The sequence below is a fragment of the Lissotriton helveticus genome, chromosome 11, assembly GCF_964261635.1.
Source record: "Lissotriton helveticus chromosome 11, aLisHel1.1, whole genome shotgun sequence".
Lineage (NCBI taxonomy): Eukaryota > Metazoa > Chordata > Amphibia > Caudata > Salamandridae > Lissotriton > Lissotriton helveticus.
This window is the reverse complement of record NC_136072.1, coordinates 1,104,872,391-1,104,887,676: the sequence shown is the minus strand read 5'-3', so window position 1 is coordinate 1,104,887,676 and position 15,286 is coordinate 1,104,872,391. Positions and strand designations below refer to the sequence as shown.

General features: G+C 44.9%; 1 protein-coding gene across 8 annotated transcripts in view; it reads left to right on the top strand.

Annotated features, from left to right (window-relative positions):
• CABIN1 (calcineurin binding protein 1) overlaps positions 1-15,286 on the top strand; it is a 1,271,888-nt gene that overhangs the window by 633,119 nt on the left and 623,483 nt on the right. For all 8 annotated transcript variants that reach the window (XM_078667788.1, XM_078667793.1, XM_078667787.1 and 5 more), the window contains one exon: positions 5,724-5,984. In XM_078667788.1, coding sequence (XP_078523914.1) covers positions 5,724-5,984 — 261 coding nt within the window. The remainder of the gene's footprint in view (positions 1-5,723; positions 5,985-15,286) is intronic.

The following is a 15,286-nucleotide window of genomic DNA, read 5'->3' as shown; positions in this document are numbered from 1 at the left end:
ATGGACACCACACGAAGATCAGATTAACACCTTTTATAGGCAGCTCTTGAAGGAAGGTAGTACGATACAAGGAGATCAGGACACGATGATCCTCTCAATTCTAGTCTCTAGCAGGGGAAGGGGGTAGCGGGACAGTCTTGGTACCTACGGGTACTGAGGTGAAACGGCGGTAGCTCACAATCCTCGAGCTCGGTGGTCGGACGGGTCGGACCGCGGCAGCGCCAGCAGGTCCCGAAGAGATCGTAGGTGGCAACGGGCCGCGGCAGCGCCAGCAGGTCCCAACGAAGATGGAAGTTACAACGGGCCGCGGCAGCGCCTGCAGGTCCCACGAGGATGAAGGTTGCAGAAGGCCGCGGCAGCGCCAGCAGGCAGGACGATAGTTCACAAGGCAGGGCTGCGGCAGCGCCAGCAGTCCGTCAAGGATGAGTTCTTCTCGGTGTCTCTCGACTCCAGGATACAACTGCCTTCCTGCTCTGGGGCTCCTCGGTTATAGGTCTGGCGCCCTTTGATGTCCGGACCCTCGCACTGGGAGGTCGGGAGGTCCGGGATGAGGGAGTCCAGACACCCAGCAGGGGGGTGGAGCCAGCACCCGAGGAGGCTGGGGGCGATCGGCACCTGGCAGGGGAGAGCCACCGACACTTCTTTCTCCCATTAGCCTGCCAAGTGGTCCGTTCACCTCCTGGATGGATGGTGGTGCCGGGATGGCGGGGCCTGGCCGGGCCCAGGGTTGGGGTCGAGCTGAGGCCACGCGGCCGCGTGGTGCAGTGTCCAAGATGGCGGCTGGGCCGGGCAATGGGGCTGCCGGGGGCCCGGGCCCGTGACACAGAGATATCTGGGAGCAGGCGTCCCGGAGGGGACGGGTTGCGGGTTGCTTCTGCGGGTAGCCCCCGGAGAGCCGGTGTCTGGGCCCTGTCATGCGGGGAGGGAGCGAGCCCTTCGTGGGGCCTGTCCAACAGTCCCCCAATGAGGTTGCAACTTCGGGAGTATCTCCTACACCTGCATTTGTGGAGATTGAGCTGCGACAGTTGAATACCTTTGATCATCTGAATATCTTTCTAGCAGCCAAGCGTCCATCTACGAAAACAGCTTACGCTGGACTTTGAGGTAAGCTTGTGGCTTGGTGTAATACTCACTGTACAGACCAATTGCAGGAAATGTTGTCGGATGTTTTGCTTTTCGATATGTCTTCAGCCCAGCAAGACGATGCTGCCCGCTCTCCCCTGTAAGTAATACTTTAGTCCGCTTTGTTTCAATTTTTAGTCCCGCACTGGAGGTAAACAAATCCCCACTCCCCCCACCCTCTTGTTTTACCGCAGGACCAAATATACATTTTAATCCCGCTTTGAGCGTTAATTGTGAACTGGTTACCCCGCGGTCTCTACACTACAGATTTTTGACCCACGTAGACGGCGTGGTTTCGCTCTCTGAGCTGTAAGTATATGTCAACTTTCAGCCAGCACCGCAATTTGGGAGTCTCACTAGTCCCGCATATTTGGTAAACAATACCCCTCTTTTTGATTTACCGCAGGATATTAATTTCAGAAACAGATATTTTTGCTTCTTTCACACTGTGCTAGACACTTGGATCCTTGGAAGGTTCTATTCTCAACGATCTAGAGGTATAGTTCATTTCCTCAATTCCCCATGTGCCAGGGGTTTTGTTCTATTTAATTCATATTTTTCTGACTACCTCCTTTATTAAATGTCCTTTGAATGTTGGCAACCATGTTTGGCCAGCAGTGCTGCTTATTTTTACACTAATTGCCCCCATCCCCATAGGATGTAAGTGTGGTTATATTGGTTTTTACCACTTTTTGATTCATTTGAATCTTATGGATTGTTTGTCTCCTCTCCAGTTGAGTTGTCCACCCTACTCGATTGACCACGACGTCCAGCGTGGCCTTCCTTTCCATGTACAGAGCCCGGCTGGGTCGTACCCCATGGTAACTGTGTTATTAATTTAAATAATCCTTTGTCTAAATGTTAGATAGGATGATATTTTTCGTCCCTACAATGCACTATAGTTTAATTACTTTGTATCTTTCTATACAGAATTGCCCCACACACCTCCCTTTCCCTGTGTGACGTCCTGATGAAGACCCGTGAAAGGACTTTAATTGGCCTACAGATAGGGGTCGAAACGTCGACTGTTTTCTTTTTGTTGAATTTCCGGCACCCCCCCGATTCATCTATTGTTCAGATGTGACCGTTGAATTTTATTTATTGAATATGTCCTAAACTCCGCCTTGTATTTGGGCTTTTGTATTGTAATTGTTTGTGATAATTGTCTTCAATTTCGTAAATACAATTGTTACCTCTTGACACTGTGTTATTTCCTTGTTCTAACACTTCCTTGAGCACCACTTTCCCTCCCTTTCCCCCTTTCCCCCCCCCTTTCCCCCTTTCCTCCCCCCCTTGGGGCTTGCAATTATAAATTCATGTGATTTTGTACTGCCACTTGCAATCACGTAGTATTGGTTAATAAATCACAATGCCAATCGTATAATTGTTATATATATTTTTACTTTATTGGTTTTCTTAAATAATATCAGTGTATGTAATTTGCAATACACCCTCCTCATCTACGGGGACCCCCCTTATATATGTACTATTCAGCCCAGCAAGGACTTGCTGTGAGCAGCATTAAAGATTCTTTGTCAGCTTTAGCTGCCTTTTACGTTTACTGGACTAACTGACCACATTTAAAACACCGTTTTTGTGCTGCCTTTTCTTAAAGGTTTGGTCCATATTTTTCCACCTAAGCTGTTTGTGATGTCACAGTGGAACCTTAATTTGGTCTTCACTGTCCTGATGTGTGCCATATTTGAGCTGATGCACAGCTATACATTGCATCTTCTGAATCTCAAAACAATCTTCCTCATAGCGATAACCTCAGATGGTTGCGTGAGTGTGCTACAACCTGTGTCCGTTCATCCACTGCCCACCCCCTTTTTCTCTGGAAAACTGATGTTGCAGACTAGTGCAGCATTTTTGCCGGCATTTGTGGTGCACTTTCTTGGGTTGTACAATGGAACAATACTTTGCATGCCTTAATCACGTATTTTTTACTCAGCATTTTTTTTACAAAGTTAATGCTTTTACAACATATCCCATTACCATTCATTGTTCATATATATAGAAAAACAATGTATTTGTGGAGGAGAAACCCCCCACCACCCCAACTTACCTTAAATGTGTGGTAAAGGTATGCGTTGTAAAACCATACACGTTGTAAAAATCATGTGATAAAAAAATGCGTGGCAAAGTCAAAATGTGGTAAAAACATCATTGTAAAGGATGTTTTCCCTTTCATGTCGGACAATCCATCACCCTTCCAACATCCATTGCTGCACCTCATCTAGTAAAAGAGGAGGAGAGGCTCTATCACTTTGAACCCAAAAGAGTTTGGAGATCCATCGTACCACAGAACGTCGGGTAGCCAATCAGCTCTCAGTTGCGTTCACTGGGGGTGAAGATGGGTAAGGCAGTGCAGAAGAGTATCATATCAGTATGAAAACCTCCTGTGCATTGGCCAAGAAACAGCCTTGGGAGGGTCTGAAGGCTCATTCAACCAGAGCGAAGGTTGTTACCTCTTCTGGACATCTGTTAGGCTGCAACATAGGCTTCCCTCCATACATTCACAAAGCACTACTGCCTTGATTGCCAGATCCGGCAGGTAGGGCACTTTGCCCTATCTGTACTGCAGGGTTTTCTGGTTTGAGCTATTCCACAGACTCCACACCTTTGGAGGTACTGCTTTAGTATCTATTAACAGCGTGAGAAATCTGCAGTTAGAAATATCCATCAGAAGAACAAGTTACTTACTGTTGGTGCAGTGGCGGGTGTAACGGCTCGCTGGTGAAGGGGATGGCGCTGGAGGGAGGGAGGAGGGGCGGCAACGGGTGAAGCACAATGTAAAATTTTAATAAGAGAATACACTCACCTTGCTGCCAGGTCCCCCGTCTTTGCTCCTACTCTCCTCGTCTCGGACTCCAGAAAGCACAGCCAGGCTCCCCTGACCAATCACAACGCTGCAATGCAAAGTGCACATGACTGTTTTGGGCGGCCCGAGAGGGTCGGACAAACTGTCATTGCGCACTTCGAAGGTTTCTACCACTCCTCCCCTGCACTGCATCCCTGCTCCGCCCCGTCTCTCAAAGGTGCCACAGCAGGAGGACAAAATACAATTCTAACATTACGTTATTACATTTTATTTTATCCTTTTGTTTTTACTGCTTCAACAAAGTGGGGCCACGCTCCTCCGCCTTAGCGAAGGAGCTGCCACTACTTTGGAAGCGTTGTTTTTGGTGGCTTCCCTAACTAACTGCAAATTCCTCACTTGATCTCCCACCCTCCGCATGATTACGTGTTTATTTGGATCACAAGTATGTAACAGGCTGTGCAACTCTTCTGCGACACGTAAATGGCGTCTCACAATTCTGGGATGAATTTTCATAACGCGCACTTGGAACGGAGCGTATAAAGAGTGTATGCAGGCCAAATTTGAAAAAAACAATCAACATAAACTTATGGGTAACGAAGGGTGTGCTTCAGGTCCATTAAAATAAAAACAATTCAACATGTCATTTTGTCTGTACCCTCATCTTTCAAGTAGGAGATAGTCACATCATGGTTAAATGCCTGCCCTCCCCCCCCCCCCTTGATTACTCTACTGGAGACTATCAAAAGTAGCATGTTCATTTTTGGAGGTACACCAGGGAATCTATGCTACTCAACTAGGTTTCCATATAAAAATACATTCACATATGTAGGTACACAAGCATCATGTACCTGCTGAGGGTCAAGTGCGACTATGTTTTAGGGAACTTATGGCATTTAGTAGTTTAGCTTTTACCATGGCTTCACCGTCAGCAGCCTCAGTGTCCCAGCAACATGATCTTGTGGTAATACAGATTGTTGTTTCTTTCAGGGCATTAAGGAGAAATTGCTAAAAAGTGTTTTCTGTTTTTCAGAGACTTAACATCCTAGGTGCATCTCTGATGGTGTGTTTGTTGATGTCTGTCCTGTAACTATAAAGTTTTTACAATTATGGACTGCCATCAGATGGTAATCTTAATCATTTATTTATTGTAGGGGAGACAGGGAATCATAGTTTGCAATTTAGAGAGTCTGGATGGACAGCATATAAGAAAGCAGAAATACAGTTTGGGAAAGAAAAAGTGGATGCACATTGTGGTTGTGTCCAATTTTAGGGAAGCGTTAAAAAAAAATGGAAGCTATGTTACCAACAGAATGCATACTTTCTCCCCCCTCTGATGAAACCACAGACTGGCAGTTTATGATGCAAGGCATAGAACATCTAGTTCACTCAAATGACATTCCTGTGCAACACTTTGAAGTTGTAAGAAAATTACCTCTGAAGTTAGTTTGGCCCGACTGCAGGATTACTGTTAGAATGACTAGTGAACTTCACAAGCTTGGGATCCTTTTCTGTTAATGAGCAACTGAAGAAACACAACCAGTGGGTGATTCAGTTCTGTTCACTGGAGAAGAGCAGATTTTGGTTTCATGTGTGCCCGATTGTGTTTCTGTTACAAATTATAAGGGAGAGGATTGAGGGTTTTAAACTGGATAGTCTCAGTTGTGCCAACAGCCTTGACAATTGTGACGGAGCATCAAAACCTGTTTCTTGCATGGTGTTTTCAGAGAATTTTGGACTGTTTTATACAATTTCCCTCTTACCTAGTCTCACTTCTTTGCAGATGGAGGAGCGGCGGGATGGCATGCTAGAGACATCCAGGCAGTGCTTCAAATCTGCGTCCCATTGTGAAGGTGACGGAGATGAGGAGGAATGGCTGATTCATTATATGCTTGGGAAGATTGCAGAGAAGCAGAAGCAGTCTCCTAAGATTTACCTTCAGCACTACAAAATGGCAGGACACTATCTTCATGAAGAGGCTGCCCGCTATCCCAAGAAGGTTCATTACCATAACCCACCAGAGCTGGCCATGGAAGCATTGGAGGTAATCTTGCTTCCTGAATGTAGTTTCTGGAAAGTGTCAATCCTAGCAGGAGTTGTCATGGATACCAGTTAATGGAGTGGCAGCCGTTTATGACAATGTTCCAAGCTACAGACCAACCAATGAGCTATAATTGATCTTATTTCATGATGATAAAATGAGTCTGCTGCTTTATATTCTGTTTGATTTTTACATTGACCTGTTTTTTCTTTCTAGATTTTTCAATTATCGTTATAAAACTTGTTGAAGTTTTTACCATAACTATTGACTACTGATTTAGAGTCAGGCAGAGCAGTGTATTTGGCAAAGTCAGCGTGTGCCTCCTCCTCCCAAATCACTATTCCCCCATTTAATAAGGAATGCTTGTTTTGCGAAAGCAGAGCCTCATCAGTCATAGCTGTCAGATGCCCTTTGCTTGTGACCTATCTGCCACAGGGTTGAGATATCTAAGGGCTCAGCAGACCGACCATGTGTTGGATGAGCCTTCCAACACCGTTTGCTGTTGGAAACCACTATAGCAAACACAATTAGATGATGGACGGAGCGTTGAAACGTTTCAGACACTTACCCGTCACTATTAGATCTGGGTTGAATCCATCATCGTTCTTTTGCTCACTTCGCCACCCCAGTTAAGTTCCAGCCAAATGAAAATCAGTCTTGACCCTGTCCTCGTGGGAAAAGTCCAGCCTGAGCTGCCAAGCCAGGTCTTCTCTGGACTTGAAACAAGCATCCATGGACTGGTTTCGGGGTAACACTCCTCATCAGTCAGGCTATCTTGAATCAAGTGGCTAAGTGAGCAAGGGACCACCATGGCAGTCATGGCAATAGTAAACAGGTAAAAAGCCATGAAAAATCAACAATAAGCTCCACATGTTGGAGATATCTCCCCAATATGTCAAGGATGTTGAATATTTTCTTTTGCAACAAAAATTGGGCCCAGCATAATGTTTGCTTCTAAGATAGTGATGCATTCTTGATTGTTCCATGCATATTGTGTTTGAATATTAGCTATACCACTCATAGAAAGTTTGCAAAGTCATTGTTAAATTATTCCTTCAGGGGATATTTTGTGTTGGATAGAATTTAGACCTAGGCACACCAGAGACAGCTCTGATAAATGTCTAGGCTGACTTCCTTGCTATCTCTAATGAAGTGATCTGTTGGTTCTAATAATGTTGAACACGTCAGTAGCATTTGATACAGTCACTCACTTCTTACTGGTATTGCGACTAATGGATGGTGCTGGAGTTTCCAAGCAAGCACTAACATGGTTTGCACTATTACTTAAGGGAAGGTGCCAATGTGTCTTGTTTGGTTCCCTTGTTTAGTCTGTCCTCCCCATTGATTGTGGTGTGCCACAGGCCTCTATGTTATTGCTCATTTTATTTAATGTTTGTTTGTCTACTTTGCTGAGAGGGATTACAATTCCACTTCTAGGCCAAAGATACCCAGGCCTGCCTTAAGATAGCTGGACCTTTGGACAACTGTGAGTCCTTAACCACAAGTCTTATCAAAAGCAGAGTTGGTGAGTCTCAATGACCTCATATGTAATGCTTCTAAACAGATGTGATGCTTTGGGGTTTCAAATACATGTGTACTACCTGCTCGATCAGTCCACCACCTCCCAATGTGCTGGGTGTCTCATGCAATTTGCTAATCAAGTCAAAAACAATGTCTTATACAGGACTCTAGCATGAGTCTTGTCCTCAAATTGATAAAGTAAAGACTACTGGTTTAAAAGGAGCTAGCTCAAAAGAATGCTTTATTTATCTCCAGATAGTCACAAAATCATTGTTGAAGCCTTGATTAACTCCTAGTTGTATTATTACAATTTATATTTAGTGTAGGCTGCTGCGCTACCAGATCACAAGATTATAGGAAAGTGCAACTTTTTGACATGTTGTCACTCATTGGTACTCATGGTGTTGATTGGTAGTGTACTGGCACCTGCTAACCAGGTCGTAGTGCCAGCGCTCAATCCCTAAAAACAAGACAAATGTTCAGTTGTAACCCAATTGACAAGGACTGCAGTACCCTTGTAAGTCCCTAGTAAGTGGTGACCCTGTTGCCCAGGCCATGGGTTTTAAAGAAGTCCCCTAAAGGCTGCAGCAGTGCATGGACATTGCCATTACAGGATGCATGAAATGATGCAAACCATTCTGAAAACACAACATGGCACACTCGCTGTGTGTCATTCCCCTGTACTCTGTATGTATTATATGCAAGTTACCCCTGCAGTAGGAGTGCCAACCCTAAGGCAGGGTGCCTTATATTACACGTGAGGGCGCATCTGCATGAGCAGATGTGTCTCTGTAATGCCTAGTTCCATTGCTAAGCATTGCAAGAGATCAGGAAGCCATCTTAAGATGTTTACTGGTCATTACGATTTACCCAGCTACATAATGGTTTCACAAAATATACTGTTGCTTTGTATCAAAAATCTTATCTTAATAAATCTGTACTGATGCCAGTACCGGATTTATTATGACATGCACTCAAAGGGCACCTTGGAGGTGGCCCCTGAATCCTGACTAGTAACAGAGTGTGCTGGCTGACTGGTATGTTCCAGCCTGCCACCACTCATGAGTTTCTGCCCCCCTGCAGGTGACAGCCCGTGCTTTCTGAGGCCAGGAACAATGCCTGTCCGGTAGAAGGTGATCATACCACCTCCAGGATGATGGTTAGCAGGTTAGCAGATTAGCATCTCAAGGCCAGAGGCTTCAAAGCCTCTGCTGCCTTTGAAATGCAACCACAGCTTCCCCCCAGACCTGGGGAATGCCACATCCTACCCTAGGACCCATTTGGTACTAGAGCAGGTGGAAAATTAGATTGTTTGAAGGGGTGTCACACTTACAGAATACTCAAACCCCTGAGGTGAGGCCACCTGTAGTGGACAGTCAAAGAAGGGTTTCACCATCTTGGTTTTGGTTAAACTATGGGTCAAGATTATGCCCACTTCTCGCAGAAGTGGTCATATAGGGGTTGTAGACACCCCAGGATTGGTAGCCCATTGGCTACCGCCTTTCACTCTCGTAAAAGCCCCATAATTCAGTATTTAGGGGTCCCCATGACACCTGAGCTTCAGATGTGTCTACCTGGGAACCGAAGAGGGACAAAAAAGAGGTGTCACTGCAAAAACAAAGGACCTGCTTCGAAATTGGTGCCAAACCATCCCTGGCAGCTGGTAACCTCGCTGGTTGGCAGACCAACTGGTCCAGAAGACGAACATCCTCCCCAAACCTTCGGAGGTCTGTCCAGCGCTTCAACAACCACTTAGCATGTCCTTTGGGGTGGAGGAGCCATCCCCCTACATAGGCAGGCACAGATTGCACTTTTCCGGTATTTCGTTTTGCTGACCATCGGGCCCACTGAGTGAGAATCTCGCCAGGAGGAGGTCGATGTGGTTCATAGCGGTCAGCCCCCTTTCTCCAATGAGATTTGAGATGCTAGACCCTCCAGGAGCCCACCTGCATCAATACTCTGGGTACCAGAGCATTTGCCGTAACCAAGGCCTGTTGATTGTCCAGTCCGACCCCACCAAAACCGTCCTGCCCACCGAGGGAAATTGGGACCGACGAGGCTCACACCGAGAGTGACACTGCTCTCTGTTTCCTTCCTCACTGCAGGTCAAGTCTGAGAACCATAAGAGCCTCAACTCAAGTAGCCAGCCGAACAAACACCTCTGAACTCTAGCCCTACAGCCCGGGTTCACAGAAACTGACTATGTCCCCTTGCTCGAGAGACCCCCATGAGCCCAGCACCCACTTTGGGTTCCGCCAGATTCGTCCCCAAGTCCCCACTTGCAGCCTTTTTGTTACAAGTACTTTGAACTAAACTGTGACGTGCTTGATGCTACCAACGCAACCAGCATCTCTGCACCTGGACCCACTAGGGCAGGTACACCCAAACTGCTTGCGGTTCTTTGAACCTTGGGCCCCCAAGTACCTTAAGTTCTAAAGGGCATCCTCTACAGCTATGTATGCAGTATATTTATTTGAGCGTTTTACTGTTTCTTTGTTATATTCCTTACTCCAAAAGTACTTATCTGATGCCAATGACTGTGGTATCAAAAATTATATAAAAATCTGTGTTATTTTTCTATACTGGTCACAGATTTCTTCTTGAGTGTCTGTACAATTTATTGACTCTGTGTGTGCAACAAATGCTTAACACTCTCCTCTGATAGGCCTAAGCTGCTGGACCACACTACCACAAATAGAGCACTTGGGATTATCAAAGTACGTCCTGTTAACCAATAAACATCGTCTAGACGTTTAGCATGGTGTTCCCTTACATTGACACACTCCATAAAAAGCCAGCTTCCTACAGCGATTATAGCGGATAAAAAAAATGCAGCAGTGCTCTTGAGATTTTGACTTCGCAAAATGAACAGAGTCTCAGATCTATGAAAATCAATACATTGGCGGTCCACAAGGGCTGGGGTTTGATTTAGGATTCAATCCCTGGTCTAAAAATGCATGCATGGAATTGGTCTTTGGTATTTGAATCAAAACGTTTTCAAATATGTGCCTGCTAGGAACACCAATCAAATGACTCTTGCTTCTAATTATTCTGAATTCTAGTTATAAATCTCGGAACAATAAACGTTTAAAAATCACAATAATAAAAAACAAATTTAAACAAAAAAAATAATCTCGGAACAATAGGAAATTTTACGTTAAAGTCTCAAACAACACATCTTCTCATTTACTAAAAAAGAATCACTTGACCTTTTGCATAAGCATGTTAATCATGGCTCCATGATATCTGCTTGCTTCTAGCTCCTCTGCTTTATACTAACATGTAAAAATGTTGTTTAATCAGTTTTTTAGGGGTGCAAATAAATGAATGAAATTCCCCACCAACGTAGCTGAAAACTTTAAATGGCAGACTATTCCCTATTGAGCAGTTGGAGGTTGGCCCCAGCTACTTAACAGCTTGGAGGCCAGCCAGCCATAGCCTAAATCAGCCGCTTAATGTGGACACTGGTGGGGAGTGGCAAGTGCTTCAAAAGGGGCATTTCTTTGCTGAATGGTTTATTTGAATATTCTTGTGATGTGTGACTGGTCAAGTGCCTATCCTCAAAGACACTTTGCATTACCCTGCAAATGTTCTTCCGAAAGCAGCCATCACGTTTCTCCTTATGAAACGACAGATCCTCCTTATAATTCTTACTACACAAGCACAGAGAGTGAGATGAAAACTAAAAGGCCATCTACCAACATCCCTGTGAAAGCCTTGCTGAGCTCCCGTATCTCTTGGATTCGTCTTCTTTGTCTCTCTGGTGTCTTTTCAGCTCATGCCCAATCTACCTTCAGAATCCTTTCTGAAGTAAACTCAAAGTTACACCATTCAGGCTTTCTTCTTAGTGGCTGTTCAGATATCTGTGAGCCCACTCTAAGCCATATCTGGGGCCAAAACTTTAATTCATCCCAAACATTTCAAAAGAATTTAAATAAAATGAAGTTAAAACCCTTTTTAGGTCTCGCGTGCGAATGCAGCGCATGTGCTGCTTCGCTTGCAAGCCTCTACTGCTGCCGCTTTCTGTCACGAAGGAAATAGGAGGTGGCACGCGCGGACAGGAGATGTGCACGCGTACGGATAGATGTGTGCTCCGCACACTTGCACATCTCCTGTCCCCAGTTTCCCTCCCCCGTCGGCTCCACGGAGCCAGCTTGTTTATGTTCATATTATAAAGATGTCTGTTGCGCTGGTATGACAGCCGTATGTGTCTGTAGCATCTTGTTTAAATTGTCTTGTTCTTTCAAGTTGACCTTTCTTTGCTTTGCAGACTCTAGCAAGTGGGTGTCGACCCCACAACCTTCCCCAGGGGTAAAAAAGGGAAGCAAACTACTTTTAGCGAGCCAGCGGATTACTTCGAGTTCGTCCCTGCAAGTTGATTTATAAGCCTGCATCCTCATTAGCCGTGATAAATGTATTCTTCTAACAGGGTACAGTGGTAACGCTTCACAGGATGCATCATGTTTGCCCCCTGGTCTCTATTAGTTCGAGAAAAATATGTCCTCTTCACAAATTGTTGCATCGCCCCGCTGTAATTGAACAGCAAGGCAACACGTGCAGCTTGTACTGTACACAAACCTTGTTTGGGTGCTCAAGGTGAGGAGGTGTACAGAAAGCCTTTCTGCTTTAGCAGCACTAGATTACATTCTATTGCAAGTGTCAGTCAGCTGTATGCTCTCGCTTGCCATTACCATGGGAATATCACTAGTTGTTCCACGGTTATCTTTAATTTCTGTTGAAAGGCCTTTCCAGGTGGCAGGGAACGCTTTTGTGAGCTGCAAATGCATCTTGCCCTGTCCCATCTGAAATGAGCCTACCAGCAGCAAGTAGCATCCGTTTTCTGAAGATGGACTCGCCAGAGTATCCACCTCTTCAATCCTACGCACAAGACCCTGGAGTTAGAAGCTGTCAACATCAATCCCGGGCATTTTTCAGTGGAGGTGGACCCACAGAAACCTGTGAGTAATTCGAAAAACGAGCATTGTGCTTCATGGAGCCTCGAAAGAAATATGCTCATGACACCACTGAAAATAATCTTAATATGTGCAGAGTTCTTTACATTAAATCCACGTATACATTAAAGTAACAGTTTAGCTACATTAGGCCCGTGAAAGGGACTAGGCTATGATGGAGTGCATTGTTTCTGGAGGACTTCAGTGGACACAGACACCGTTTATAAACTGAAAGTGGATAACTGCTCAATGGCAAACCTGAATTTTCATTGTTTAATTACTTCCCAGTTAAGCTCTCTCTGTGCACACAGCAACACTTACAAACAGATATTGTTGTCAACTAAAAGTGATTAAATCGTGTTTTTCGTTTTCATGATGTATAAACATGCCTCAATTTTTAGGGGCTGTGAGAGATCCTTGGTCTAGCGGCCACAGGGCAATCAAACGTAATTTGGGGTATAAATTATTTCAACTGAGGTCTTTTGGAGCCCGGGTCCCCGGAAGGGCCGGAGCTCAGAAGCAAAGCAAAAAGACCCGAACGTGCCTTGGCACAACAACCACAGAACAAAGAGGTTAAAGCCGGAAAACCCTGACTGTGAAGGAACCGAGATGGAAAATAACAAAAGTGGAGGAACACAAAGGTCAAGTCCAAACGTAATGAACTGGAGAGTGAAAACAACGAAACTATGTGCTGCCTGGCTTCTGTTCCTTGTTGTTTTAACTTTAAATATTATTCCACCTCATCTCACTCGATATTACACCCATAACCAGGAAGTCCTTCTATGAAGGTAAAATTCTGTTTGGGATCTAGTGTATGTAGGCATTCGGTCACCATAGTCCCGTTCGCCATAGTTTCCAAGCCCTTCCATCCCTACCTGTAATCTCGTGTCGATGCAGTTTATAAATCATGACACCTGGTGCCAGGCCCGGCTTTAGAGCTGGTGGCACCCTGTGCGACAATGTTTGTTGGCACCCCCCCCCCCCCCCCCCAATGACCACCTCCATCACGGATTCTCTCACCACCACCCTTTAACAGTGACCAAGTCTCCATAACCACTCTCTCTCAGATGCATATATAGGGGCACTCATACCAGTGTAGGGTGTCAGAGCACTTTGCATGACACACACTTTACACAGAGATAATCATATGTGTGTAACTCATCATATAGAAAATGTTATTTAAGACAGAGGACTACAAGGTGTAGGAGTCACATGTCATCAATACTGGTAGGCAGTATAGTTTAGTAGTGCTTGGTCTAGAGAAGCACAAACTCAGAATTAAACAAGCATTTGCAATGCAATAGGTCTCGCAGTTGTGAGAGTTTGAGCTATTGGCATTGTAAATGGTAATGCCTTTTATTTACGTGTTGGTTTTTAAAACATAAATAAAAGGCATTGTTATTTACAATGCCAATAGCTTAAACTGTCGCAAATGCGAGACCTATTGCATTGCAAATGCTTGTTCTTACTATGAACACCTTTCCTTGATAACCACATTGCCTACCCTTGGTGAAGTCTACTTGTTTCTCTGAGAAGGGAAGATGGTTTGTGTTACTGATTGGTACTTCTAACCTTAGGTTTCCCAGGTGTGAGGCCGAAACCCGAAACTTTAAAGCAGCATTCCTGCTCGCCGGTAGGTGGTGTCCTCTTATAAGCACTACCCATGCACACTTATGTGAGTTCCTTTCATTCCTCACCTTCAGATGCAGATCTGGAGTTACTCCTTGTTCGTTTGTTGACTCTTTTATTCAAAATTTCTACAGTCAGCCCTCTAAAGCTACAGGGTTCAAGTCGTGTAGGGACTGTCACAAAGAGATATCTGTGACAGACCTCACAAAGTCTGTCTTTCCAGACCCTGGAATCATGGTCTTACTCGAGGGTCTGTAACTACTGTGCTCATATGAATCTGAAAGCCTGTGAGGACAGTTAGGCGAAGTTGTATGTCACCAAACATCAGAATACTCCATGCTGTGATCTGTAGAAGTCGAAAGGATGGCCCTGTTCCAACTCCCAGAATCATTTCTACAGCAGATTATCTTCTCGGTCAAAGTCTTTAGGTAAGTGTGGTAAATAAATAAATAATACCTCTCTTTTTGACTAGACATATAACATAACAGATAGCTCAATAAATAAGAGTCAAGATTCGAGGTAGTAGGAGTTTTGCAGGTTTAATACAGCATAAGGACAGGAACAGGACAACCTGCATAGGAATAGGATGACAGGGCCCAGCAGCTGCTGGGGCTGGATCTGGGATGAGCGCGCTGACTTTTAATAACAATACATGAGCATATATACATAACGCAAACACATAGCATTACATTGCAGTAGGCGTAGCAGTGGGTGGAGCAGAAGGCGTGACGCGTAGCAGTCGCGAAAGATAAGGGCGAAAGTAGGTGTAACTGGGCGTATACATAGACATGTGATGCAAACGTAACAGAATATGTCATGAATGGGGCGGAAACCATGGAGGGGGCTACCTAAGGAGCCGGGACCTCTAACCTGATGGTGCGCGCAAACTAGCAATGACGTATCACTAGGAGAAGCTGGGGGCTATGAACTCTGTGCTAGGAGCAGAGACTGAAGTCTGGAGAGTCAGGGCGACATGTACCTAAACAGTATCTAGTATCTGATGTTTAGAGAACATGTTGATATAAACTAGAAGTTAGGAGGGGAAAGGCTGACTTGATTCTAAGACTGGACCATGCATTATTCTACATGTAGTGCGTGATGAAGAATATTAAATGACCATTAAATGCAGTATTTCTCTAACGTGGAGACGTGAAGGCTAGACAATGACGGAAACTATTGATGCAGTTCAGTAGCTTAGGAATG